At 41.7% G+C, this 27862-nt stretch overlaps 2 protein-coding genes and 2 non-coding genes across 6 annotated transcripts; 1 reads left to right on the top strand and 3 right to left on the bottom strand.

The window, feature by feature from the left end:
- The first annotated feature begins 426 nt into the window (after nt 1-426).
- ubap2a (ubiquitin associated protein 2a) lies at nt 427-20739 on the top strand. 3 transcript variants are annotated; one of them, XM_061727821.1, is made up of 27 exons: nt 427-495; nt 4752-4889; nt 5072-5149; nt 5301-5411; nt 7634-7796; nt 7912-7992; nt 8075-8138; nt 8754-8851; nt 8933-8991; nt 10120-10190; nt 10315-10477; nt 10577-10847; nt 11995-12299; nt 12387-12631; nt 12891-13173; nt 14075-14114; nt 14271-14445; nt 14590-14641; nt 15511-15823; nt 16030-16121; nt 17061-17111; nt 17225-17318; nt 17397-17798; nt 19307-19411; nt 19498-19574; nt 19659-19850; nt 19945-20739. In XM_061727821.1, the coding sequence occupies exons 2-27, from the start codon at nt 4794-4796 to the stop codon at nt 20038-20040; spliced, it is 3777 nt and encodes a 1258-aa protein (XP_061583805.1). In that variant the 5' UTR covers nt 427-495; nt 4752-4793; the 3' UTR covers nt 20041-20739. The 3 variants fall into 3 exon arrangements, with proteins under 3 accessions (XP_061583805.1, XP_061583807.1, XP_061583806.1); XM_061727823.1 differs by lacking the exon at nt 427-495 and having other exon boundaries at nt 12405-12631; XM_061727822.1 differs by lacking the exon at nt 427-495 and having other exon boundaries at nt 17064-17111.
- Nucleotides 20740-21685: 946 nt separating this feature from the next.
- nop56 (NOP56 ribonucleoprotein homolog) lies at nt 21686-27649 on the bottom strand. Its single transcript, XM_061727820.1, has 12 exons — nt 27575-27649; nt 26416-26505; nt 26224-26338; nt 25859-26023; nt 25439-25637; nt 24968-25155; nt 24574-24725; nt 24290-24390; nt 23502-23650; nt 23146-23267; nt 22800-22916; nt 21686-22182 (listed from the first exon to the last, which is right to left on the bottom strand). The coding sequence occupies exons 1-12, from the start codon at nt 27575-27577 to the stop codon at nt 21904-21906; spliced, it is 1680 nt and encodes a 559-aa protein (XP_061583804.1). The 5' UTR covers nt 27578-27649; the 3' UTR covers nt 21686-21903.
- LOC133449660 (small nucleolar RNA SNORD57) lies at nt 22993-23058 on the bottom strand. Its single transcript, XR_009783098.1, has one exon. It is a non-coding gene; the product is annotated as a small nucleolar RNA SNORD57 (small nucleolar RNA).
- On the bottom strand, nt 24808-24939 carry LOC133449667 (small nucleolar RNA SNORA26). The gene has a single exon (XR_009783104.1). It is a non-coding gene; the product is annotated as a small nucleolar RNA SNORA26 (small nucleolar RNA).
- Nucleotides 27650-27862: the final 213 nt, after the last annotated feature.

Raw genomic sequence — 27862 nt, 5'->3', positions numbered from 1 at the left:
CATGGCTTACAGTTTAAGAAAACTCAAATATCCTATCTAAAAAAATTAGAATATTCTGGGAATCTTGATCTTAAACTGTAAACCATAATCATTAATATTAAAACAATAAAAGGCTTGCAATATTTCAGTTGATTGGTAATGAATCCAGAATGTATGACATTTTTGTTTTTGTAATTGCATTACAGAAAATAAAGAACTTTATCACAATATTCAAATATTCTGAGACAGTCCTGTATTCCAGTCATTCCATTGTGGTCAGACCCAATTATGTTGCTGTGGCGTGAGCTTTCAATAAGCAAATAAGTATAAAAAAAAAAAAAAAAAAAAAAAACCCCACAAAACAAAACAAAGAAAACGCCAGTGTGATCAGGTTGATGTTCCATAAATGCAGTATTCCCAGTCAGGGGATCTGAAGTTAGTGTTGTCTCCACCGCGGCTGCAGCGCAGGTCACATGACCACTCGTCTGCTGCTGGCCGAGCGAGGCGTGTTAGCAGGTAATAAAACACACATTTCCTCATCGCGATTATCTACAATCTCGGCATCACGGAGCGTGTAAACGTTAAACTGGACTGCTAGGTCGGTCCAGCAGTTATTGGGCTCCCCCGGGTCCTTTTCCGCGGGTTTTAAGCAGCTCTTTTCCTGCTGTGATCCCGTCGGGATGGGTGAGCTGCGAGGCCTTTCCTCCGGAGAACTCACACTTCCACCAGCACACCGGGGTCTAGCCTGGATCTAGAGCAGATATACTATGCAGATGTCTTTGTGATTATGTAGCCGCGGTCTGTAAATACGAGATGGTGTTTACTGGCTCAACTCGAGGCAGATTTAAGCCTGAATTATGGCTCCGCGTTAAATCGACGCAGAGCCCTACGCCGTAGGGTACGCGGCGTCGCGCACCGTACTCTGCGTCGGTGTGACGCGGAACCACAAATCAGCCTTTAGGTAGCATCGTCGGCTAGCCAGCAGAGCTAACTTCACGCCGTCGAGGACAAAGGAGACCGTTCAAAACACACACATGGCCAGCGGGAAACCGACTAAAATCTAAACAAAATGTGATGAGCTGAAGGGCTGGTGTTGAACAACAAGAGTCGGGTGTTTATGTTCTGTTTAAAGACATCAGTAACACTAGCGTTAGCATCGATTCACAACAACTTCCGTTATTACTGAGATAATAAAGGATCAATACTGACCACCAGGTACATGTTACCACACCTGACACACGGCCACATGTGATTAGTAATCATTTTATTATTTATCTCCGCATTCCCCATTACACACAACACACAGCTGAGGTTTATAAAGGATTGTTTTGGTGATTTGTATTTGTAAGATAGTCGAAAGTCATTTTTAGTTTATCCACGTTTCATTTCCTAAGTATATAATACGGCTACGTGTGTTACGTGTGAGTGGGTTTAAAACAGTGTCCGTCCTGCTGAAAGACAGTTTAAAGCTTGGTGTTGTAGCAGCTTTGTTCAGCTCAGCAGCCAATGGCAGCTCTGCTGGACTTATGCTGCGTTCCATTTATCTCGGAAGTCGGAACTCGGAACTGGGAATGACGTCACAGCCGAGTTATCAGCGTTCCAGTTTCAAAGTAGGAAAACAAGTTTGTAGTTCGCATATACCACATGAAAAATGTAAATTACACTAGAGCAGCATACATATGCCGAACAATACTTGTATACGACTGATTTAGTGTGACCAAAACTAGAATGAAGTGCTACGAATTTTTACAGAGCTCTCTTCTACTGTTTACAACCGGGGCAGGCATCTTGGAATGGTAACTCGGGGGTGGTGAAGACTCTCCCACTTTCCCAGTGGGAAATCTCACTTCGAGGGGCGTTCCAGTTGAAAATTCCGACTGGGGATTGGGAAATCCCCACTTCCGAGGACAAATGGAACGCGGCATTAGAGCTGATGCTATTGTTCTCTGGGACATCACAAGAAAGTCAGGGGAAATACCTGCAGAGCTGGGTAGAGGAGCCAAAAATTGTACTCAAGTAAAAGTACTGTTACTTCAGAATAATATGACTCAAGTAGAAGTAAAAAGTAGTCATCTAAATAATTACTTGAGTAAAAGTAAAAAAGTACTTGGTGAAAAAAACTACTCAAGTACTGAGTAACTGTTGAGTAACGTCAGATTTATTTTTTTAACACAACCATTCAAACAGACAAAAGTACAAAATAATCATCTTCAGGGAAATTCAATCAATAAAATAAATTAAAATTAATAAAACATTAAAACTAGCTTAAATTAAAATATTCTTAAAGTAAATTCAAGTACTTTAATAAATAATAAAATAACAGAATAAAAGAATTAATTAAGCACAAGTAGCACAAAATTTCAAGCCTTTGTACTTTTCTTTTTTAACCAGAACTAGAACAAGCCCATTAACTCATAGAAACTCTGTGTGTGTTTGAGTCTGTGTAAATGTGACAAAACATGCAAAAACAAACATTTTTCCCAAAGAATCACTCAGTGATGTCATGAGATTGACGCGTACGCGGATAAAAGGGATAAAAGAAAAGTAACAGCTCAACGTAGCCTAATGTAGCGGAGGAAGAGTAACAGTTTCTTCTTCACAAATCTACTCAAGTAAAAGTAAAAAGTATAGTGATTCAAAACTACTCCTAACAGTACAACATTTCCCAAAACTTACTCAAGTAAATGTAACGGAGTAAATGTAACTCGGTACTACCCACCTCTGAATATATGTGTATGTTCTATTGATTCACATCACAGTGAAAGCTTGCAATTTAATTTTTGTTATAAAAGCATCCAGCAACAACATTACTGTAGCCACACTGTCATAGATGCATAAAGCCTTATTATGTTTTTGAAGAATATCTGTATATTACACAAACCTGGCTTCTTGTTTATGCAACTTCTACCAACAAATAACAGACACAGCTATGATACCAGAATGGCCCTAGAATCACTTTTCTCTGCCTATGCCCAGAACCAATGCATTGAAAAAAACAGTAACGTATAGAGCAGTCACACACTGGAACCATCTCCCCCCATCTATAGTTCCAATAATCAAGGTGTCAAGTTTTAAAAGGAGACTGAAGCAGCTGTGGTTCAGAAGGAACGGTCGGTCCTAGGTATATATTGTGATTATTGTGCAAATTGTATGTATATTATACATTTAATAGTAAATATATTCTAAATCACTGTAGGCTATGAGTGTATATATAGTTTAGAAGTATGAGTATATTATAATGTATGAGTATATTATGATATGTAGTATATTTATACTACTATAAATAGAGGTATGGGTATATTATAAATTATAAAGTCGTTGCAAACTATTTTGTTCAAAAGTGGAACAGATCTGGTGATAGTAGCAAATATTAACATGTGGATGGTTGGTTACTTGATCTTTTATTTTTGTTTCAATTTATTATTTCAGGAATTCTAGTGAATGTTTTTCACCCTTTTTTGAGTTGTATTATTGTCATCTTTTGTATGTCTATGTGTGGACCCCAGGAAGAATAGTCTTCCCATGGTGAAGACTAATGGGATTCTTTTTAAATAAACAAATAAGCAAACCCTGTGTTTGTGACCTCCCCCTTTTCAATAAAAGAACATATTTGCTATTAAGAAACAATAGTAAGCATCATGAGATGTCACCCAATCTCCAGTAATATGCAGGTTGTACTCTACTGTCAAATACAGTTTTCCCTGTGCACTGCTAGGCAGCACGATGGCTGTCACTGAAGCTCAAAGGCTCCTGGTTCAAATCCCAGCTGAGGCCTTTTCTAGGGTCCAGTTTGCACGTTGTCTGTTTACCTGTGTGGGTTTTCTCTGTGTAGTCGTGCTTACTCCCACACTCCAAAAGCATGCACAGTTTTTCATCTCATCAATGTCTGAAAGAGTGAGTGTGTGGTTGTTTGTCTTGTTTGTCTCAGCTGGAGCTGTGATAATCTGGTCCCGTCCAGGTTGTACTCTAGCCCAGTGAATCCACCCGTACACACCTGTGACTCTGAATAGGGCCGACGAGAGCATACAAGATGAAGTTTGGTGTTAAGAGTGTAAATGGAAACTCTTATTTAAAAAGAAGGGATGTGGGGTCAGGGAGTGTAATGTTTATTCTGCTTCACACCCACTGTGGTCCGTGGTGTTTTTAAGAGGACACTGGGTCGCCCTTCCTCCTTGACACAGATCTTCATCAACGCTCTTATCCGACTCTGTCTCACAGGTTCTGTAAGGCCAGTGTTCATTATTTGCTTATAAGGCTTTCCAGATCTGGCAGCACGGTGGCTTGGTGGTTAGCACTGTTGCCTCACAGCGAGAAGGTTCCCGGTTCAACTCCCTGGCCCGGGGGGGGGTGGTCTTTCTGTGTGGAGTTTGCATGTTCTCCCCATGCTTGTGTGGGTTCCCTCCAGGTATTCCGGCTTCATCCCACAGTCCAGAAACAGGCATACTAAGTTAATTGGTGATTCTAAATTGCCTGTAGGTGTGCGAGTGTGCATGATTGTTTGTCTGTATATGTGGCCCTGCGATAGACTGGTTACCTGTCCAGGGTTTACCCCTCACTCTCACCTGAAATGAGCTGGGATAGGCTCCAGCAGATGGATGGGCTTTCTAGATCTTTAAACTTATTTTACATTTCAGTGTTAATTGATTTTTATGCACTCAAAACAAAGTATCTCAGCTATGATGTTGGGGGGAAAAAACAAGTGCAATGTATATTGTACAATGCTGATTATTTTATTTCAATCCTCTATCTCTCCTTTTGGTTTTCTTTTGCAGGTTTTTCTATTTTGTACATACAGAGTTTTGTATATACTGTATATGATGAGCTCACTGGGCAGCGAAAAGGCCCGGGCTCCTCGGGAAAAAGCGCTGCCAGCTGCCACTCACACATCACAGCCACAGAAGCAAATACAGGTGAGCCACTGCAAAACCCTCATACAAAAATACTCTCCCCAGAACTAAAGATATATTCAAATATATTATCATTTCTGTTTTTGAACAATGAAAACCAAGCTAACAATTTTCCCTCGTCCTTTATACCATATACATACTTTTGCTTTTCCTCATCTCTGTGTTCAAATGTATTTGTGTTGCAGGCTACTGCGGAGCAGATCCGGCTTGCTCAGATGATCTTTGATAAGAATGATGCTGACTTTGAGGACAAAGTTAATCAGGTGAAGAACACTTACACATCCACCAGACATTATCAGCCTCATGTCTGTCAGGTCATCTTTTCAGCTTTTGTGTATTGTGAGTGTTTACATTTGTCACATGCCTCTATTACTGGAGAATGTGTATGAAATATGTATTTGTTGATTTCCATAGTTGATGGAGGTGACGGGGAAGAACCAGGATGAGTGCATGGTAGCGCTCCACGACTGCAACGAGGACGTTAGCAGAGCCATCAATTTTCTCCTAGAGAGTTCCTCGGACATGGTAGGTGACAACTTACATAATTAACTCCCACTTAAAGATTCCTTTCTACCATTTATTATCCATAATATGGATTTATGCTCCCGTGATATTGTGTCTAGATTTCTCTTGACGGTATTGCTGAATCTAAGAATGGTTAATATAATCACTATAATTAAATGTGGAAAGAACATTTATACCAGCGTAACTTTGATGTTGTAGTAGATAACATGTTCCTCTGTTCAGTGGAAAGTGATCATATTTTTTTCTCTCTCATTCACCACACAGCCTCATCTTGGTTTTTTATCTAGAACTTTGAGCAGATTTGCTGAGGGAAAGGTTGAGTTTTTACTTAACTTCGTCACTTGAGTCTTAAAAAAACATAAATACAAAGTAACAAGTGAAGTAACTTTTTGGACAAACTTTAACTAGTTGGTATTGAGTCCCACAAACAGCCTCGTCTCTTTTCTGCTCAGTCAGCTTCACGAGTGCAGAGCTTGCTGCAGACTTTGAGCTGTGCTTTGACACCCGACATTTCTGTCACAGTTTCTGCGTGTTTGTATGATGTATATGTGTATACACAACAGCAACATATTTATTGGAAGTTCAGCTCTATACAGTGTATCCTAATTTCATTTAGTTAGATTACAAAGGAAATGATTAGATGCCTCTATTATACTGTACGTTCATTTAGTCAGACACTTTTTAACATAAGGGCCAAGAGGCAAAAAGAATAATTAAAATTTCACATAATGATTTCAAAAATCTTTTTTTTTTTTTTTTTTTACATCTGAAGAGATTTTATCTCCGTAGAACCCCACACGTGAAGATAAAAAAAAGGGGAGCATTTGTGTGTGCTCTGATAATCGCAGCACAGTGCACCACACACACAGCGATTCTGTCCCGCTGCCAGTCAAGAATCTCGTCCTCCGAGCCAGAAATCTTGTGTGATCAAAAGTGATCTAAGAAAAACGAAGGAGAAACATAGCAAGACGAGGAAATGATGGTGGTATGTTGAGTTGGGAAAAATCCCGAAACGCAAAAAAAAAAGAAGAAAAGAAAAGACTATGGACAACAACTCGAGTTGAGTTGTTGTAAAATTTGCAAATGGCAGGTGCCACTAGCCCAAAACAAATGTGGCAACATCAAGAAAGACATTGTGCACGTTCAGTTGTGTTAATGCCGTTCATTTGTATTATGTTAACAGATAACTGACTGTTAAGATTCTGTTCCACGTCACAATCGTTGTCAGCTGCCACACAGCCACACACATCAACATTTTTTGTTGCAAGTTTAATACTTGCGATTGTTGACCCTGACCCGTTTCAGAGCCGATTATTGGGACAGCTAAACCTAACACACCTCAGACCACAGGATAGTCTGATAAGATAATCTTATAAGACTTGAGGTAGTTGGGGGTTGGTCGGGAAGAGGAAAATGGGCACAAAAACAGCCAGATAATCTTTGTGTGTGTTCCCTGCTTAAGAAAAAATGAACCATTCTGTCCCCTAACCACTAGTGAGATTTAGATTTGAGAACAAGCTTAAAAACAGAAAACAGACATGTTGAAAGTACTTTTTTTTTTTTGTTACAATGAGTTTACGTGAACCTTTTTTCTTAATTCGTTACTATTTTCGCAAATATTATTGCTATAATTTGATTTGCATTGAAAACAAAATCTGAAAGACAGAAATAAAACGTTTGGCACCTAAAATAGGAGACTGAACTGCCCTTTGCTTGTGACCCCTGGCTCTTTGTTACATCATGGCTCACATGAAGGAAAACCGTTTTTCAGACTTTTTTTTTTTACAGACAAAGAAAATATCTGGCACGGATTTTTTTTTAATTGCTTTTGTGTCCTCAGTACAACTGAGTGTCCCAGGAAGGATTTCTTAGATCAAACCAGCCAGCTCAGATTGTCAAGAAGGGCAGGGCAAAGATATGCAAAGCAGGAAATAACTGTTTTTCTCCCTTAGTCGGACGATCTTGTTGTGATGATAGCTTAAAAAATCACTGATTAGAATTGCTTCTGCAGAATTTTTCCAGAAAAATTTAACAGCAATAAACAACAAATGTTTACAGAGTGCTTTAAGAGTGTTTTATATTTATCATTTTATTCCCTGATATCATCATCGAATAATTGTATTGTAAAGCAATTAATCATCAGTCAATATTGTTTAAATAACTATTGCAGGTGCTGATATTTCATTATACTCAGTATCCGTTCATTCCTCTTCTGTTTATAGACCTCATGGGAGACAGTGGGGAAGAAGAAGCCCCTCGTGAAGGAGGGCCCATCAGAAAGCAAAGAGAATAAAGAGAATAGGGAAAAGAAAGGAGAGAAAGAAGCTAACAAGGCCCGCAGCAATGCAAACCGCAAAGCCAAGGGGAGCAGTCGCAACCGACAGGGTGAGAAATCTTTATTTTATTTGACTTTTATTCTAGTTGAGAGACAACTGTCTGTGCTCTAGCTTCCATGCATATTCTTTAAACGGTCGCTAACAGATTTCAATGTAATTGGCAGCTCGGCCAGAAGAGAACGGCGTTGAGGTGACGCCAGTGGACAGGGGTTCTGATCGAGGGCGGAGGCTCAGAGGGAGCAGAGGTGAGCAGATGCACGGCACAACTAAATCAGCATGCTGACTCCTGGAGTGTGTGATATTGAAATGTATGTGAATGTCATGCAGGTTCTGGAGTTCGAGGTCGGGGCAAAGCACCAACAGGGAGCAGGTTCTCAGCCCAGGGCATGGGGTAGGGGATTTTGTGGAAACATGCACCAACATTCACTGCAACTGTCAAAGATTTGTAGTCATTGGTCTTTTTTTTTTTCATGCAAAAACAAAAAAACATTGTCTGGTAACTTACTTAAGAATGCATTTCCTTTTTTTCTTTAGCCCCTCCGTCTATTTATACCTAAAGGAGTATTTGTTACCTTTCTATTAAAAATGGATATGTTTGCTAGCGAAAGTCAGGAAAAATGAGTTAAAGAAAATTCCTCCTCTTTGGATTTTAAGGTTTTATGTATCAGGACTCTTCGCTATTGCTTAGTTCATTATGGTTTGTTGACATGTCCTCATGCACAGCTCTCTGAAGGTACCACCGCAGCATTTCAGAACAGGTTGAGGTCTGGACTTCAGCTGGGTCATTGCAGAACCTTGATTAATTTAAAATGGATTTGAACTTTAGTCTTACTTCATCAATGTCCCAAAGGGAAATGACCCATTGTTGGGATTCAAGGTCAGGTTCAATGACTACGAGTTTCTTAGGTCCTGTGACTGAATATCTAACATCTAGCATGCTATATGGGGCCTGGAGAATCTGAGATGCATCTCTTATTGAGTTCTACTCTATCTGAATCCTCACCAGGACCTTCAATCCTGCTGACTATACCTCAGAAGCTGGGACTCGGACCGCACAAACTGAGGATTGGGACACGGCGACCAGCAACAACACAGATGGGACTGGTAAATACACACATTACTTAAGACTCCCAAACCTTTGCAAGATATTCATTGCAAGTGTATAAGTGCTCTGTTTTCTCTTAGTTACCTGGAGAAATACTTTGGAAGACTGGGCAGCTGAGGAGTGGACTGAAGATGTCAGTGTAAGTTGGTACATACACTACTAGTCAAATGTTCTGACTAGTTCAGTTCATTTATGTAGCGTCTATTACAATACAAATTGTCTTTGAGTACATTGCAGAGATACTGAGTATGATACATGAGCAAATATTAAAAGAAACAATGGCAGGTAAAAATTCCCCATAGTGGGAGAAAAGCGTGAAGCCAAACAGTGGCAAGAAAAACTCCCCTTTAGGAGGGAAGAAACCTTGAGCAGGAGCTGGCTCATAAGGGGGGGGGGCCCTCCTGCTGGAGGCCAGCTGGGCAGAGGAAGAAAAGAAGAGTGAGATAGAACAGGGAGGATGAAGCACAGATATATTGTCAATATTATATAGGAAAGAATATGATTAGTCACTAACCGTTAGCTGGAGAACCAAGAGTTTTATGTACTTATATTGTAACGGATTCATGGTTAGTTGGTGTACTACGGACACTGCTATATAAACAGGTGTAGACGGCAGACATTGAGATAGTCAAGAGGATCAGACTGCAGGGCAGCATGCAGCTCCTGAAGCACTGGCCTGCAAACATGTACAGAAGAGAAAGGGAGGGGGCAGACCAGCACAACAAACTACAAGAACATTGGAGAACAATGATGCTAGTGAGATACTCCTAGTTAATAACTGTGGATTGAGCTCAAGGAAGAGGAAAGGAAAGAAGAGAAGAAAGATAAGGGGCACCGCTCAGTGGATCATGTTGGAGTCCCCCTGCAGCGTAGCTCTATAGCAGCATATCTAGGATGAAGCTATGTTTAAAACCAGCTGTTGCAGTCTTGTCCTGTAGCTACAGCTACGACTACTGACCCTAACAAACTACAGTTTACCGTAACCAGAGAGACGTGGTCTCTCTTGTTGATTCCTGTCAGCACACTGCTGCATTTTTGGATCAGCTGGGGGATATTCAGAGAATTACCTGGACATCCTGCTAATAATACATTACATTAATCTAGGCTAGAAGTTACAAACATGTGGATTAGTTTTTCAGCATCACTCAGGGAGATTGAAATTATGGAGGTGAAAAAAAGTTGTTTTACAAACCTGATTAGTGTACATACATCCACATATCCACACGCATTGTGCCTCAACTCTCTGTGTATATTTGGGTTTCTGCAGCTCTCGGAGACCAAAGTGTTCACCCCCTCATGTGCACCTGCTGCTGAGAACCATATCACACCTGGGCAAAGGTAAGTCACGCTTTCTCTGTAAAGGAAAATGCAACTCTACACGTGAATCTTTTATGTATTGTAATCTTTCTACTGGGTCACAAATCATTTGTTGATAGTCTTTCCCAACTGTTTTGTGTTTCAGTCTGGACCTTGCCACACTGTTGCAGAAGCCTGGGGTTGGAGGAAGACAGCCACCTTGCTCCTCTTCCTCTCAGGGTCTAGTGTTCACAAACTCCCACCATCACCAGCAGCCACTCCCCAGCCGCAGCTCCACCAGTAGCACGAGCTACGCACACGCTGCTCTGGTAACTGTTCTCTCAATCCTTTTTTACTCTTATCGCCTAACACTCACAATGTAGGAGAACAGAAAGATCAGTGATCAATCTCTCTCTTCTGCCCGGCAGTCATCAGTTTTGGGAGCTGGTTTTGGGGACTTGGGTCCGGCCAAGAGGGCCCAGTCCAGCGCTGGAGCTCAGATACTGGAGCAGCTCAAGGGGCCCGGCTTAGGTCAGCTGCCCTCGTCCCAGGCGGCCCCCCCTGTCAGCACGCAAGGAAGTAACACCTCCATGGGTCGACTGCCAGGTTTGGGAGCGACTGTGTCTCCGCCCTCATCCTCTAGCTGGGACATGAAAGCTTCAGAATCAAACGCCACCTCACTCTCTTCACAGTTCAGTCGTAAGTACATGATTCGCTGTAGAGTCCTTCACAGCAGTGCGGCTCATTTGGTGACGCACAACTCACACATCATTAGGGGTGTAACAATATATCGTACCACGAAATTTCGTGATACAAAACGTCACGAAGCGTGTCGCGGAGGTGACAAACTGTATCGCGATATTGAGTTATTAATATTAATCTATTGTGTTGACTAGAAACGCGCATCCGACCACGCGTGACGACCGCACCTCGACCCGCGGACCAAAATCTTCCTCCGCTCAGAAGAAACTAGGACCGTTTTGCGGTCCAGATCACAGGATTCTCGGGGGTTTTGAGCTCTGAACTTTTAAGTCTGGTGTAGAGTGAAGCCTTACCTTATTACATTAGACCTTTTTCGGGTCGGGGAAAACTTCTTTTGAGTTCGAGTGTACTTTAATGTCCGCTCAACAGTGTAGGATTTTTGAACATCAACACAGCACCTAGTGCCGTATCACTCCGCCCAATCTAAAACATATTAACAACTACAGATAAACTGACTAGTGTCATTATAGTCCCTGATTTACAGAATATAAAGAATATATATTTATAAAATAATGAACCCTGAATTACCAAAATAACCTTAACAAAAATAAATCTCCTCTTACACTTATAAGGTGAGCATGAATCAATCTTTTTTATGATGTAAAATTGTATGTATTTATTTACTTGTATTTATTTATTCAATTTTAGTTGTTAAATTTCTGGAAAAGAAAAAAGTCAAGTCATACATGAGAGAAACTATTCAGTTTGTGGCAAAATATTTGTACTTGTATGAAACTGAAGATGCATAATGCAAACCTGACATTTACTTTTAGTTCAGTTTGTGGAAAATGGTTGGCCTGGCTTTCTCTTTAAAACTTAAACAGTTATAAAGAATTACAAACTGTAACAATAGGACAAATGCACAGCATTGTTTTGTATTTTGTGTCTTTCAAATAAAAGACCATTTTTTCCAGTCATATGTTCCTCATTCAAGGTTGTTAAAAAAATACTGCTATAATATCGTATCGTTATCGTGACCTCAATATCGTGTATCGTATCGTGAGATTAGTGTATCGTTACACCCCTACACACAACTCACACATCATGTATGTAAAGTTACAAGTGTTTTGTTCTGCACGCACAGGTGAGTTTGGTCTGCAGCCAGAACCGTCTCTTGTGCTGAGCCAGCTCGTTCAGAGGCACACCGGCCCCTCCTTGCCTTTGGCACGGCAGGCCAGTCCTCCATCACAACAGCAAGCACCTCCTGCTTCAGCCTCACCTGCTTCCCAACACACCAGCACGCCAACACAGGCTGGCCCGGTGATGGCTGCTGCTGGTGCTAAATCTCCTGCTCCTAACGCGGGGCTGGATTCTCAGGGCAGCAGTATGCCACAGCAACAACGGGTGCAGCTCAAAGGTCCAAAACGAAGGATACCTCCCACATCAAAGGTAGAAAATAGAAGACTTTTAGCACACAGATTGATATTTTTGTAGTTTGTCAGCTTTCCTAAAAGTTTTGCTTTATATAAAAAAAAGAAAACCCCTCTTTGGCAGATTCCCTCCACCGCAGTGGAGATGCCAGGCTCAGCTGACGTCCCTGGACTCAACCTCCAGTTTGGAGCTTTAGATTTTGGGTCGGAGTCAGCGTTGCCAGAGTTTGGAGTTGTGGACAGTTGTGTGAGTGCAGTGTCCCGGGAGTCCACGCCGGCACCTGCCGCAGCGCCACCAGCATCAGGGCCAGGGACGCAGAACCAGACAAGTCTGTACTCAAAACCGCTCAGGTATTGTCACCAGTGATGACCATTCCGTTGAAAGATAATAATACAAAAATGTACACTGATTTAGAAGATAACATTCATAGCCGATACATAAAACGTACATTTCCAATGTTGGCAACAGGCAGTTATATTTGAGTTTCTTGGATTGCTCGGTAATCAGTAAATTCTAATATAACACTCGTTCTCATCTTCTTCTTCTGATCAACTATTTGCATTGTTTTCTGATGTTTAACATCAGTTCCTTCCTGGTTGTGTCTTTCAGTGAGTCGCTGGCCAACCCTCTCTCAGTTGCCCTTCCATTGTCGCTGTCCTCGTCAGAGCCAGTATATCACTCTTCAGCGGCGGCTCTGCCCAGTCTCACTCCTTCGTTAGGGACAGCCAGCTCCACCAATCCTCCCCCATCCTGTTCAACAACATCAACCACCTCCTCCTCGGCTCCCTCCTCCTCACACTTCTCCTCAGTGGGGGGAAGTTATGATGGGACAGTGTCCAATCATTCACGGCTGGCCTTCTCCCAGAGCAAAGAGGCCATGGGCCCAGTGATGGTGGGTACAGTTCATTTTAAAGAGACATTTTCTATTATCCAGTCTTTAAATAAAAAAAAAAAAATATATATATATATATCAACTGTTTAGCAAAACCAAAGTTTAATTTTTAGCCTTAATTAAACAGTTATGGGCAATTTACAGAAACATCTACATGGATAAAATTGAGTTGTACCTTTTGAAAGGCATCTGTCATTTTGAATTTCTTAGCAGTAGATTTAGTGTTTGCAGTATCAGGAAATGGGGATGTACACTAAAAACACCTAAATCTAGTAAAAATTGCCTTATTTTAAGCAAAAGAATGGGTTTTTTTTCAGGGCGGGTACTATTCTAAGTATAGGATGCTCTTCTTTTTTTTTTTTTTTAAATGTCTTTTAAACAAGGCTTTTTTTTTTACATTCTGAGAAATTAGTTTTTGCAGTATGATTTTCCATATTTTCCTACCTGAAAAATGTGACCAATGCAAATCCTGCAGTGTAGTATTTTTTTTTCCTTCTTCCCTGGTGGGATGTTAATTTGTTATTGTAATGCACTACAGGAAGTGCTGGAGCCACTATGGCTTGCCTGTAGCTTACAAAAGAATAAGAACAAACAAACGCAGCAGGATGCCTGCGTTTGGAGTTGAATAGAATAGATAGAAATAGAATAGAAAGCCTTTATTGTCATTGCATACAATGAAATTAGGAGTGCTGCTCCATTTGGTGCCACATATGTACAAGAAAAACAACAATAAAATACAAAGGAAGTTAAATAAAATAAAAAAATATAAACATAATTGCACGTGCTGGGGGTTGTTCATGAAATTACAAAAGTTTTTTTGTGTCTCTTTATTTATTTCCCTTTTCCACCAGATAAAATGATGCTAACATTGAATTCAACTGTTTTTTTCTTCTTTCACTAGAATGGTCTGAATGGTGTAAGGACCTCTGCTGCTCTTGACAGTGAGTTTCCCAAAACGAATCTATTCTTCATGGCATAACTGATCCATGAAGCTCTTACAGGCTTTATAAGATAAGGACAGGCTTGTTCATATGTTGCATCATTTGTGGACCAAACTACTTCAAGGCATTTCTGAGATATTTGATCCCTCTTTGTAGATTCATCAGCTTCTTCCACACCAAAGCCAGAGTCGCCATCTGTGAACATCAACACCAACGGTCCTTCAGCACCTTCGTCCCACTTACCCTCTTCCCTCCCTGCACACACCTCCACCACGCTCTCTAACCTGGCACAGGACCATCCCTCGGCAAGCCAACTCAACTCACTAAACAGGTGATAAAGACAGTAAACTGACCGGAAATGTAATGTTCCACCAACTTGGCGGCCCAACTCTCGTGAAGTTAAATGAGTTGTCCTCTTTAGTAACTGAGAGAAACTGATATACTTAAGTTGCAATGTCTTCATCGTCTCTTGCAGCCATGTCAGTAGTCATTCCTCAAGTTCAGCTCTGGGATCAAGTTCTCTTACTGTAAGTACCTGCTTGCTTTGCCACCAGCAAGAAGGCTAATGCCTGTATTGAATTTTGTCTGATGTAAAAAATATGTGCATTTGCCACACACTAGGGCTGGGCGATATATCAAGATTTTAATATATATCGATATATTTTCAAACGCGATATGGTACGAGACAATATCGTTTATATCGATTATTAAAAAAAAATATATATATGATTTTGATATAGCTTATTTTGTCAAATTGACAAATTGAATGTTTTATTTGAGATTTGCACAAATGTTTTGTTATTTGCACAACTGTCAACCTCAGAGGAAAAGTCTGCCTGTTACTGTGTACATTGTATTAATTGCACAGTGTATTTTAATTTAATTATTATGCAGGAATGGGATATTTGTTTTATTTTATTCAAGAAGCATTTTTATTCTATATATGCAGGCAGTTTATTTTTATTTCATTTGTTTTATACATTTTGATATTGTGCAGACCTCTGTTAACAAAGGTACCTGTGTGACATTTGGCACGAGGCTTTGTATTAAAACTGACTGTTTTTTTAAGGGTTTGCCTCAGAAACAAATGAAGCTAACAGAGATGCTATGCTATAATGCTTTGGGGGAAACCCCAATTATATCACAGAAAAAATATCGATATATATCGAGTATCACCATTCAGCTAGAAAATATCGAGATATGACTTTTGGTCCATATCGCCCAGCCCTACCACACACACACAATTTGTGCCTGCACATGCCCCACTGGAACACAGCATGTTTGTGTTTATGTGGAACATTGAGTCTGTGGCAGGATTAAAGAGAGACCTCTGAAATGTGGAAAAATAACTTGAAAAGACCCATTTGAAAGGAAAACGTCTTTTGTTTCTCTTTAGTATACCAGTGTTGACAGCAGCAACATCAGCTCGCTGGCTCCGTCGTCTGGCTCCTACACGCCATCGCAGCCCACAGCCTCATCGCTCCACTCAGTGCACAACAGCAGCAACAGTAGCAGCAACATCAGCCACCTGGCCAACATGCCCAACATGGGCAACATGAGCAGCACAGTTGGTGGGATCACTGGTGCAGGTGGACTTAACGCCGCTGCCGCCATCGCCACCAGCGCAGTGCTGGGACTTGGCTCCAATGGAGCTACTGCCACGTCTAACCTCTCTGCACCAAGGACGGCACCCCTGCTCTCTTCCGCTGGTACAAACACACACGTACACACCTGAGCCAGGGGTAGTGCCACATTGGTTATCACAGACACCACTGCGCTCCATTTAATGCTATTATAGTCACATGCCCCTGATTGAAATTGTTACTACACCCATTCATGAACTTCTGGTTATCCTAGCTGTTAGTATATGGTAAAGGATGTAAGAGCAATTATTGATTTGCCCTTCTAATGGCAGGTAAAGCTCCACCTAACCTGTCCCAGGGAGTGCCTCCTCTACTGCCCAACCAGTATATTATGGGCCCAGGGGGACTGCTGCCTGCTTACCCCGTAAGTAGACCATTAAGCTTTCCAGGAAGCAATGAGCAGATATGAAGTAGTTTTCTGGTTTACCAGCTTGAATGCTTGCAATATCTCTTGTATCTGTCAGCAAGAAGCTCTGGCTTTAAATGTAGCGATAAATATTCTGAAGTAATAGAATAAGGTTCTGCCCTCTTTGCAAAACACAAGAAGCAGCTTTTCTTCTTTGCTTCATTGTATTTTTCACTTCACTTGTACTAACTTCTTATGTCTTAACAAGCTTCTCATGTAATCACTTCCTCAGAGCTCTTGCACATTAGTTATACCGTCCACCTGGTCTGGATTGGTTCTAGATGATATGTGTCTTTCTGCATCTGTCAGTTATGCCAAACAGATTCAAAGCAGAAATCTTCAGCCAAGGCACTGATGGTTAATTTGCTGGTTATACATAGAATATTGTGATAAAGTTCTTTATTTTCTGTAATGCAATTTTAAAAAAAAAAAAAAAAAAAAAAAAAAAAAAAATGTCATACATTCTGGATTCCTTACAAATCAACTGAAATATTGCAAGCCTTTTATTATTTTAATATTGCTGATTATGGTTTACAGTTTAAGATTAAGATTCACAGAATATTATAATTTTTTTAGATATGATATTTGAGTTTTCTTAAGCTGTAAGCCATGATCAGCAATATTAAAATATTAAAAGGCTTGCAATATTTCAGTTGATTTGTAATGAATCCAGAATGTATGACGTTTTTGCATTACAGAAAATAAAGGACTTTATCACAATATTCTAATTTTCTGAGACAGTCCTGTATGTCTTGCACCCCTAATGAAGACGTTATGGAAATGTTAAAAAACGTAATTTAAAATTTTTTTCCAGGAATTGTACATGGGTATTGTATGTGTATTACTGACTTTATCTTGTAGTTTGCTTAACGTAAGTCTCCATTTTGTGTCCTGCAGCAGATTTATGGTTATGAGGACCTCCATATGCTCCAGTCCAGACTGCCCATGGTGAGACAAATCATTACTTTCTTAGGACATATCGTATTACAACTGCAGTCTTTATATAGGTTTTTGGGATTCCAGCTAATTGTGGGTCTTCTAAATGTTTTCTTTTCCTTCAGCCCTCTTTGCAGGATTACTATGGAATCACATTCCCTGGCCCCGCAGCAGCTCTCTCTGGCAGAGACGGGAGCCTCGCCAACAACCCCTACTCAGGTAGAACTCTCTTCCTGCTCCTTCTCAAGTCCTGCAAACCCCAATGTTTTCTCACACGACATGTCCTTCTTTGGACAGGTGAAGTCACAAAGTTTGGCAGGAACGACTCCACCTCCCCCGCACCCCCCACCAGCCTGGCGGCCCAGCAGCCTCCCCAGGCCCAGAGCCAGGGCCAGAACCAGGCCCAGCCTCAGCCTCCTCAGGCCCAGCTTCAGCCCCAGGGCCAGCCACAACACCACAGCAGTCAGCAGGCCTTCCTGCCGCCAGGTTACAGCTACACGGGCCTGCCTTACTACCCTGGTGCTGTGCCCAGCGCTGCCGCCTTCCAGTACGCCCCCACCATGTTTGTCCCTCCTGGAGGTCCGGGTTCAGCCAAGCAGCACAGCCTGGGCCTGGGGAACCCCTCGGCCAGCCCCTTCCAGCAGCAGCAGCAGCAGCAGCAGCAGCCCAGCGGTTACAGCCAGCACACCTTCGCCTCAGGTTCACAGTAGTTTTATTACTGCACATCAACAAGTAGGGTTGTCCCGATCAGCATTTTTTAGATCCCGATCACTTGAGTTTGAGTATCTGCCGATCCCGATTTTTCCCGATCCAATCACTTTTTTTGGTTCCCGATACATTTCCGATACTTTTTCCCGATCAGATACATTTTGGCAATGAATTAAAAAAAAAAAAAAAAGGACTGAAACTAAATTATCCCAAGTTTCTTTTATTGTCCATTGGAGAACAACATGGACATATATTTCAACAAAGCTTATCAGCGCTGGTGCCACAAAATGTAAAAACATGAAATTGTAAACTAAAACAAAAAGTGCAGGATAGTGCAATAACAAAAATAAATAAATTTAACTTCAAAAGAGGTAGTTGAATGACATCCAGTCAAACTCACAAACACAAGAAAATTTAAATACTTTTTGATTTAACCTTAGTGCAACATTCTGAATGGCATGAAATGAATAGCAGCAGCTTAATGCAACATGAACATATGTGACGTTAAATGCAACGATATATAAAACTATTTAAAGGTATTGTGACATCATTTTTAACATGCTTTTAACACTATTAAAAGTCTTGGCCAACATCCCTCAAATGTGTCTAAAAGAGTGTAACAAGAAAAACTTCACTCTGGTTCTCTTTTCCTGGCTTTTTATTACAGTGTTTTTTTGCGCCGTGAAAAATGCTTCCTTTCCCCCCTTTCCTGTCAATCATTGCTCCGCTCCTCCTCCAAACCTCCTCCTCCTCCAGCCATACGCTCACAGCGGCGTCGGAGAGCGACAGGCGAAGCATGCACGGAAAAGCAGCAGGGCGAACCACAGCAAACAATCATAAAAATAAAGGCATGTAAATAAAGTGTCCCCTTATCTTAAGTCCAGTCAGTGGCCGCGGGTCTTCAGTTTTCCTCCGGTGATTAGAACAAAAGAGGCTTTAAACAGCTCCGTGTTAAGCCTGATTTATGGTTCTGCGTTAAATCGACGCAGAACCTACGCTGTAGGGTTCAGCGTACGGTGCGCGTCGCCGCGTAACCCTACATCGTAGGTACTGCGTCGGTGTAACGCGGAACCATAAATCAGCCTTTATGGTGCGCTGGAGAGGAGAGGAGGCAGGGAACTGGGTGGAGGGGGCGGTGATTTAGCGGATCGTTACGTAACGGCCCGCCACCAAACCACATGCGCCGTTTTTGCACAGTTATGCAGAAAATCCCAGAAAGCACACAATACACTGAATGTTAAAAGTTCGTTGTTTTTTGGGTGTAATTGATGTCAAGACAAAACACAAAAAATCAAGAAAAATGTGTTTTTCATGTCACAATCCCTTTAATATATATTAAAAACATTAATAACTAGGTATGTCCTGATACTTAACTTTTTTGGCCGATACCAATGTTTTGAAAATGCCGTGATCGGGCCCGATCGATCAGGACAACACTATCAACAAGAAATGTACTGGCATAGGTTGTGGGTCTTTCATACTTGCATTTTGTTTGCTAGGGTATGAGGAGCTGACAGCGGGGCCAGCAGGAGTGGAGTACGGTAAAGGGTACAACACCTCTTCACAGGCACAAGCCAAATCTGCTGCTGCGGGGCCTGGAAAAGGTAAGGCAAAAAAACACTGCAATATCCTAATCTGGATTTTTGAAGCTAAATGTAATTCTAAGATGGAAAAACCAACGTTTCTGCAGCTCTTTCAGGTGTCTCAGTGACATCCAGTAACTCCGGTGTGCCAGACATCAGTGGAAGTGTTTACAATAAGACCCAGGTGAGTGTCTGACAGCCTCCACTCCACAACCACCCTTTTGTCTTTACAGTCTATTTTAATACATTCTTTCTGCTCTGTCTGCAGTCTTTTGATAAGCAGGGCTTCCATGCAGGGACCCCTCCGCCCTTCAGCTTGCCATCTGCCCTGGGCGGCCCCGGGCCTCTGAACCCCGGAGCAGCTCCGGGAGGCTATGCACCGGCCCCGTTCCTCCACATCTTGCCTCACCAGCAACCACATTCACAGCTGCTGCACCACCATCTAGCTCAAGATGGACAGGTATTTCCCTCAGAGATGCGTACCTGAATTTAACCAGCATTTACACGTGTGCTTTTCCAGAGCTGTGGAACTTAATCAGGTGTCGTTGTTTCAGGTCGGTCCCACCCAGCGGGGCCAGTCCAGCAGCCTGCAGCAGAAGAGCCAGGTCAATAAGTCGAGCTACGGCAGCTCCCCCTACTGGGCCAACTGAGGGGGCGACGTCTGTGACGTGCGTGCGTGCACGTGCATGGACACACAGCCACAGAGGAGGCCACTCGAGCGGATCTGACCGACAAGATCACAGAGGGACAAGCTGAAAACACACACTACCATCCCCTCCCTCCCCTTTGCTCTGTATATCCCCTTTTCAAATTTATGGCTGTTGTATGTAAAATATATTTATGTATTTATACAGTATATATGTATTGGTAGGATATAAAATGTGTTTGTTTTTGGTTTTGCATTTTTATTTCGAAGGACATTTTATTTCATAAAAAAATGTGGAAAGATGAAAATGGTAAGTCATGAAGATGAAGGTGACTATACTTGAACACAAGCATCTTGTGATGTGGATTTTTTTTCTTTTGTATGCATATATGAACTGAGAATGATGTACATAGATTATACACATCATTTTCACGGCAAATGCCTTTTTTTAATTTTAGAAAAAAAATGTTTTGTAACTTTGGTCTCCCACATCTGTGAATCCTTATATTGAGGGTGACTTAATAGCTCGAGTTCTTTTTCTCCCCATTTTCCTCCACTTGTCTCATTCCTAAATCCTTACTAGTAGGTTGGCTTGGCCAGCCAGGCCTTGAATTTGATGTTATTTTAACATTGGTTTAATCCTTGTTGTCCAAATTAAAAGTTAACAATTTCAATGGATCTGAGGTGTATTTTCAGTTTTTAATATTTTACATGAAGCATTATGGAAACTGGGTGATGGCTTAAACAATGGTTAGTTTTATATTTCAAATACTTTAAATGACACTAAATATTTTCAGGCAGTAGACGAGACCATGTTCTCAAACTGGTGCAATACACCAGTGGTCCTCAACCTTTTTTCAGTGATGTACCCCCTGTGAAATATTTTTTCAGCCAAGTACCCCCTAACCAGCGCAAAGCACCTTTGGTTGTAAAAAAAAAAAAAGACCTAAAACAGAGCACTGTGCCATCAGTAACTGATTTAACAAATATTGCTGCTAGGCTTCAACCACGACTCCATCGTTGGTCCAAGTGATTGACAGGTTAGGTGGAACCATCCTGATGTGGGGGAAACTCTGGGGTTATAGGATAAGTTGAATAGCCTACTCCTGAAGATAAAATTCATTTTATGAATTTACTTATATTTTCCTCATTTATGAAATATTTTTAAAGGATTTTTTCATGGATGCTACATTTTAAAATCTCACGTTTGAGAACCACTGCAATACACTGAACCAAAATGCATCGGATCCATTAAGCAATGCACTATAGAACCAACAGAACTTTGCATAACACTGGGAATGTCCTTCCACTTACAGGATTTTTGCATCTGTTGACCACTCAAGTCTTATTTTCAAGCACCACCCAGAAATGTCATACAAGTTACTTGCTGCCAGAGCTGTAATGCATTTATTTTCTCACTGATCTGCAGTCTGAAAATCTGCCAGCCAGAAACCCAAATTTGCCATGAAAAGCATTTGGGGTTAATCCTGCCATTTTTTTCAAACTTGAAGCAAGGGATTCATTTGAAATGTCAGTTTTTACATTTAATTATGGCCCAAAACTGAAAATCTGACTACTAAAAATAAAATCCCATGCAATAATTAAGCCTCCTGGTTTCCATGAATCCCAAAACAAGGTAATCCTCATGCTACAGAACAACAAATGTTTAATTGATCGCATTTATTTACAGAAGAGCAAGATTACCTGACAAGGCACAGTTGTAAGCTTGTATTTACAAATGATCAATGTTGAGGTTGCCAAAACTAATAAAAACAAACACAAAAAAGACAAAACAAAAAGCTAACCCCAAAGATCAAACTAAAAAGTAGCAAAAAAATAAAGATATACACATTTCAGTTTTTTCAGTCTAACATGATTTTCTCTTCTTTTTCTTCTTCTCAGAAACTGCTGAGTCTGCAGCTTCTTCTGCCGGCTCTGCATCTGTCTCAGTCTTTCGTTTTTTCTTCTTAGCGGAACTGTTGGTTTCGCTGTTTGTAACTTCTTCGACATCAGCCTCCACCTCAGATTTTCGTTTCTTTTTCTTTTTGGCTGGAGTCTCTTCTCCGTTCTCTGCAGCTTCCTCGGTCTCCACCTCAGCCGCCGGTTTCTTTTTCTTCTTCACCACGGGTGTGACAGATTCTCCATCCTTCACATCAAAAAAGGAAATACATGGGGTTAAAAGTGATTCAGCATATTTGGGTCTCAAGTGAAAACCTGGAGGGGAGAAAACCAAAAACAGGCTAGCTAGGTTTTGAGTGTTTAATTTGAAGAATACCATTTTCACAGAACCAATCAGGAGAAGTGGCTCCTCTACCCCCACTTAAAATCCCCCTGCTATCCCTGTATATTGGATTTTGAGGGTCAAACTCATCTGTTCTTGCTTTTTGCCTTTAAAAAAAGGCAAATTTCTAGCATTAAATTAACCATGCAGAATTCTGTGTCGCATTGTCTCGCACAAACCAGCATCCGCCACCTCCATCTGGCTATGAACTGAGTGAAGGGGGTGATGGAGATGGTAATGCACCCCCGTTTTGTTTGCAACTAAACCATAAACATTTTAGTAGAAGAAACCAGTTGAGGGGAAACAGGGGCTTATTAGTCAAATGTGTGACTCACTTCAGTGATCAAGCCCACTGATAAGGACCAGCCAATGGTTCGGAGTCAAATTCATATTGCATGTCGTACACTGAGACAAGACCACATGAGTGGGTCAAATCTCAAATCAAAACATGCTTAGACTGCAAGCAAAAAATGGAAACGTACCTCTGCTTCACCGTTGGCGTCTCCATTTGCGTCTTCCTGCAGCTTCTTTTCACGCTTCTTGCGTTTCTTCTCCTTTTTGTCCAGCTTGCGTTTGATTTCAGCCGTAACATCGGTAGCCTACAATAAAACAAAGACATTTAGATCTTATCAAAAACCCCAAGTTTTTTTTTTTTTTTTTAATATTGTTAATGCTGCATCAGGCTCATTAAATCAGTTTGTACCCTCACAGACATCAGGGAAAGATGTGTCATCATTTACAGCGTTAACACTCCATCCGGGGGTTTTTAAAAAGGAAACTGTTTTACGGGGATTCATGTCACAATTTTCCCATCTAAATGTAGCTCACCTCTTTCACTGCTTCCTTCATGACATCCACGTTTTTCCGCGGTACATCCCCAGTCTCATAGAAAGACAGACGCTCTTCCACTTGTTCGCGCAACTTGTCACCATATACGCTCGTGGGAACCTCTGTAAAACACAAACCGATCAATACGACGCCGATGGGGGATGAAACAATTTTTATTATTAAAAAGGCAGCTGGCTTTGCTCAGAAAATTACTTTTCAACATCAACCCAAAGGATGAATGCTGTTGACGAAAAATATGAGCATCATTGCAATTACACCAGAGCTGTCACGCCGACCAGGGCGGTGATAATCAGTTGAAGGAGATGCCGGTGCTCGGCTGCGGCTCCGCCACTCACCCGAGAAACAGTCGATACGTGAGGCAATTGTGCACTTGTTTGCCAGGTATCTGGAGATGCGGCCCTTATTCTTTGCTGCTGCACGTCCAATAAAGGTGGAGTGGAAGATGAGGCCATACTTGGGGGTGTTGCCCTTCGTCTTCAGGGCTCTGCACAAAAAACAAACTACTTTCACATTTACAATTAAGGAAATGAAGATGTCTTCTCATCAAAAACAAGAAAGCCAGTGGAGCAAGTTTCCGGATGACATACGAGTCGAATATGTCGACTCAATATTTGAAAAAACACATTTGCTGCTTAATGCAACTTACTTTTCAGACCCCCTACATGTAAGAACACCATCCCAAATTTGAGGAATTTAAAAATGAGTCTGCATTAAATCCAACCACAAAGCTGTAGATGGCAGCACTGCAACAAAATGGTTCCCCTCTGTGGATCCCTCAAACACAAGCAGACAAGACACCCATCAAACTGATGGACATCTTGTTCAGCCAATATCTCTGTTTTTATTTTAAATTTTCGTAATGATTATAATGTAGTGCATCTGTAAACCCCAGAAGTAATAAAATGGTTTTAGAACAAAAACACTGCTCACACATTTCTCAAACAAGTGTTCTACCTCTGCATTTTGAGTGGATGCTCAGACTGTGGGGGTGCATTTGGGCGAGAGGGATCACTCTGGGAGAGGGTTGTGTTTTTTCTCTCCCGGTCACCCTGCTCTGCTCCAGCCCACCCCTGCCATCACTGCAACCACAGTTTTCCCCAGCAGGGAGGGGGTGCCCCAGTACCTGAACAGGGCCTTTTCTGCTCCCAGGATCTGGACCGTGGATGCTGGGTACTTGGCCAGGTTGGTTAAACTACCAGCATGAGAGATCAGTCGAGCACCAACCTGAGAAACAGGGTGAAAAAAACCTTTAACATAACTTTTTCTTAATAGGCAGGGATTAAATGTGCAATCTGAGGACCATCAGCAACCGGAAGTATGTTCATCACAGACAATCAGGGGATTGACAGATTTTGGTATAACATCATTGGTCCCATTTGTTATAACTAAGGGTAAATGTATGCTCACCACGTCTCCAATTAAGGCTGCCAGGTTGGGCGCCACCTGGGTCATCTTGGACCGCAGGTACTCCTGCAGCCCCAGCCGATAGGAAGCCAGAGACACAACGCGATTAGAGAACCTCTCTATGTTGATCAGGTCAATGGGGGAGATGTCCATACCTGAAAGACAGCAAGGAGAGCTCAAGCAGGGGGAAAAAAAACAAATAAAATCATACTGTATACTACACTGCTGCATTTGTAGCGTTGTTTCTCCCGACAGGATCCGCAGTGAAGATTAGCGTCTTCACTACAGGTTTATGAGAGATTTTCATTTACCCCCCTGTGTTGGTCACCAAGGACAATTATTGGTCCAGGGTGGGCAAAAAAGGGGCATAACACAACCCATACTAAAGCGTACTGACCCATGGAGCTGCGTGATGCATCCAGGATGGCCTGCGCCTTGGCACTGTCCATCACCACCTCCTCTAGGCTCTCCAGACTCTCCTCCGACAGCTCCTTCCTGTTTCCAATGAGCTGAGCCAGACGGCAGTACATCGAGTTGTCAGGCACAATTTTGATCAGCTCTGGGAAGTGGTAACCGTACCATTCACTGTAAACAAAAAGATGTTGGGACATTAGCCACGGTTTAACAGACATTTTATTACAGCAACGTTGAACATGACTGGTGAGTAAACAAGACACAGCAAGATATCTCCCTAAACAGCTATGCCTTACCAGACAAGAGCTAGTAGAGCATAAGTGTTGACAAAATGGGTCAGTTTTAGACCCCAAACACATGACATTCTAGTTTGCTTTAACATTTACACAAATGTGTCTAAACAGGGCTGTGGTCTCAGATGAAGCAACATATCTTAGAGCAACCTCAAACGTACCGGACACGCATGGCAAAGGTGTTGATGTCTTTGTCCAGCTGATCCAACAAAGCAATGGACTGGATGATCATGTTGTCAGCCCTGTTGACGTTAAACTTGACTTTTGCCCTGGAGTAGCTGTGACCAAGGCCCAGCTGGGCTTTGGAGGCAGCTGTGGCAGTCAGACCCTTCACCAGGGAGTGGAAGTGAAGACGCACACCTTATGGAGGGAAGAGAAGAAAAACACACCCGTTTGGTTTGATCAAGAAGAACAATGACAGAACATTGCATGTGGTGGCTGTTCAGATTTTCAGTATAAACCGTCATGAATATCAGGGTCAAAAATATTACATCACAACAAGCCACACCTACATATGAGTTAAAGGAAAATAATGTTACTCCAATGTTTCATTCAAATACAGATGTATAGTTTGTCCTCACCTCTGGCTATCTCGGCTACTACCCCACTGGTCTGGATAGAAACACTAAATTCTTCTTGTAGAGCTGCTCCGATCTTGGAATCCGAAACACCCAACACAGCCTTCTTTTTCCCAGATAAGGGCAGGTTTGTCTCCAGGAACAACTTGAGGTCAGCATGAACCACGCCTGGACATCAAAAGAAATGACACGTGTCATTTATTAACATTAAGGACGTTATTATTAAAGCAAGTAAGAAAACTAAAGCCCTCAGATGTTCAGGAACATGGTGTTGTCAACACAAAAAATTCAGTGGATTGACAGATTGTAAAACATCATTACAGCTGAGGAGTTTACTTTTTGGTCAGACATTGAGGAAAAAAACTCACCTTCAGAAATAGCATTCATGTTCTCCAGCGCAGTTTGAGCCGACTTGAAGGGAAAGAAGGCTGCCAGGTTCACCATGGTGTTGAACTTTGCGATGCTCAGCACGCTCTCCTCAACCTTTAACAAAAACACACCCAGTTATGCCCGCTCTATTTGCGGTATAAAATAAGGCATGTAGCGGTGAGCAGACCCACCTGAGGCAGCAGCATGCCGATCTCCTCCACCTCTTTGACGGCGAACAGCGCATAGCCCGAGGCGTGCTCGAACAACACGTGCAGCAGAACCTGCAGGACCAGACAATACCATGTTAGCACAACTAAAATCACGTATGACAAGATGGTCGCATTAAAGTGTCTTTTAAGACGTATCTCGTATAAAAGTACTACTGGCATGGCAGCACATGTGTCCAACTGGACTCCAAGCAGACTGACCAGCAATTCGATTTTCTTCGTTTGTTTTCTCTCAGATGTGAATTAATTAATTTATTTCGAACATGTATATAAAAAATATAAAATAAACAGTAATATCTTCATATGCACATAGATTCGAAAAAAGAATAGGAAGTATAAACTTTTTCCTAGTGCCCCTTTATAACCATGAATTTACATTATTGCTATTATAGCTACACAATATCCACATAAACAGTCTATAAATACTATGTAAACATGCCTATTACTACATAATTATCAATAGAAAATGTAAATATTACATAAATCGTTTTGGATAAAAGTCTGCTAAATGACAGCAGTAGTAATAATAGTCTTTTTTGGCCAGTGGAAATATTCAACCACGTGGTAACCAGTGCCAACTTAACCAATAGGCCGCGACAACAAGTGATTCTGTATTTAATCACATAACTATTCACTTGTAATCAAGGGTCCAGTGTAGCAGTGATACGAGAATAGAATATTAATTCTATATTAGAATATTAAGAAGGAAAAAAATAAAAAAAAGGAAAAAACCTCCCAGCGTAACCACGTGGTGGCTGACGGCCCACGTGTCGGCCAGGGCCCATGCGGCTAGCTACAGCCACACGGCTCAACAAGGCAACTCATGCCCAGGGTTTAAAGATACCATTTAGATTAGATAGAGGATTTATAAGGCCAACTAAAGACCCTGTTTGACTCCACCGTCTGTAAAGTTTGTTTCAGTGGATCAAATATAAATTATAATTGACGACGCAGTTAATGTTAGGCGCGGCGCTCCTCATGCTGAAAGGCCTTCAAAGTTGAACCCCACAAAAAGGTGGGAGTTTTTACTCCTAAAACCTCTGCTGTTTGGAAAAGCCTTTGAATGCAGCATTGGAGAAAATGTTTCCAGTTAAGTTTAGAGCGCTAAGTCCATGCCTCTCACCATGATGGGTAAAGTTGTGCAGCAGCTCCACCCGCGTCTGCTGCGCTGCGTCTCCTCAGGATAAATGACCGCGATGCTCAGTCTGCTGCCGTGTCACCTCTTAAATATCGCGAGAGCTCACTCACTTCTTCTTCTTTGGAGTTTTACGGCAGCTTGCATCCAATTAGTCGCACTGCTGCCACCTTCTGTGTCACTCAAAACTCACATTATATAGTCCATGGGCCAGACCAGATATCAGTATAATTTTTGAACATATCCATGTCTGTAGATGATATTTTGGTATGATGA

The sequence above is a fragment of the Cololabis saira genome, chromosome 8, assembly GCF_033807715.1.
Source record: "Cololabis saira isolate AMF1-May2022 chromosome 8, fColSai1.1, whole genome shotgun sequence".
In the NCBI taxonomy this organism is placed as follows: Eukaryota; Metazoa; Chordata; class Actinopteri; order Beloniformes; family Belonidae; genus Cololabis; species Cololabis saira.
This window is presented reverse-complemented; position numbering and strand designations above follow the sequence as displayed.

Bases quoted from the DNA above. Each gene is read 5' to 3' on its own strand.
- nop56 (XM_061727820.1), bottom strand. The intron at 24,726-24,967 runs GTCAGTACGCTT...GCTGTCTTTCAG, and splicing joins TGCATCACGCAGCTCCATGG to GTATGGACATCTCCCCCATT. The intron at 22,183-22,799 runs GTACGTTTCCAT...TTTGATGTGAAG, and splicing joins ACGCCAACGGTGAAGCAGAG to GATGGAGAATCTGTCACACC.
- ubap2a (XM_061727821.1), top strand. From the start codon at position 4,794: ATGATGAGCTCACTGGGCAGCGAAAAGGCCCGGGCTCCTCGGGAAAAA. The intron at 10,478-10,576 runs GTAACTGTTCTC...TCTGCCCGGCAG, and splicing joins GCTACGCACACGCTGCTCTG to TCATCAGTTTTGGGAGCTGG. The intron at 19,851-19,944 runs GTATTTCCCTCA...TCGTTGTTTCAG, and splicing joins ATCTAGCTCAAGATGGACAG to GTCGGTCCCACCCAGCGGGG.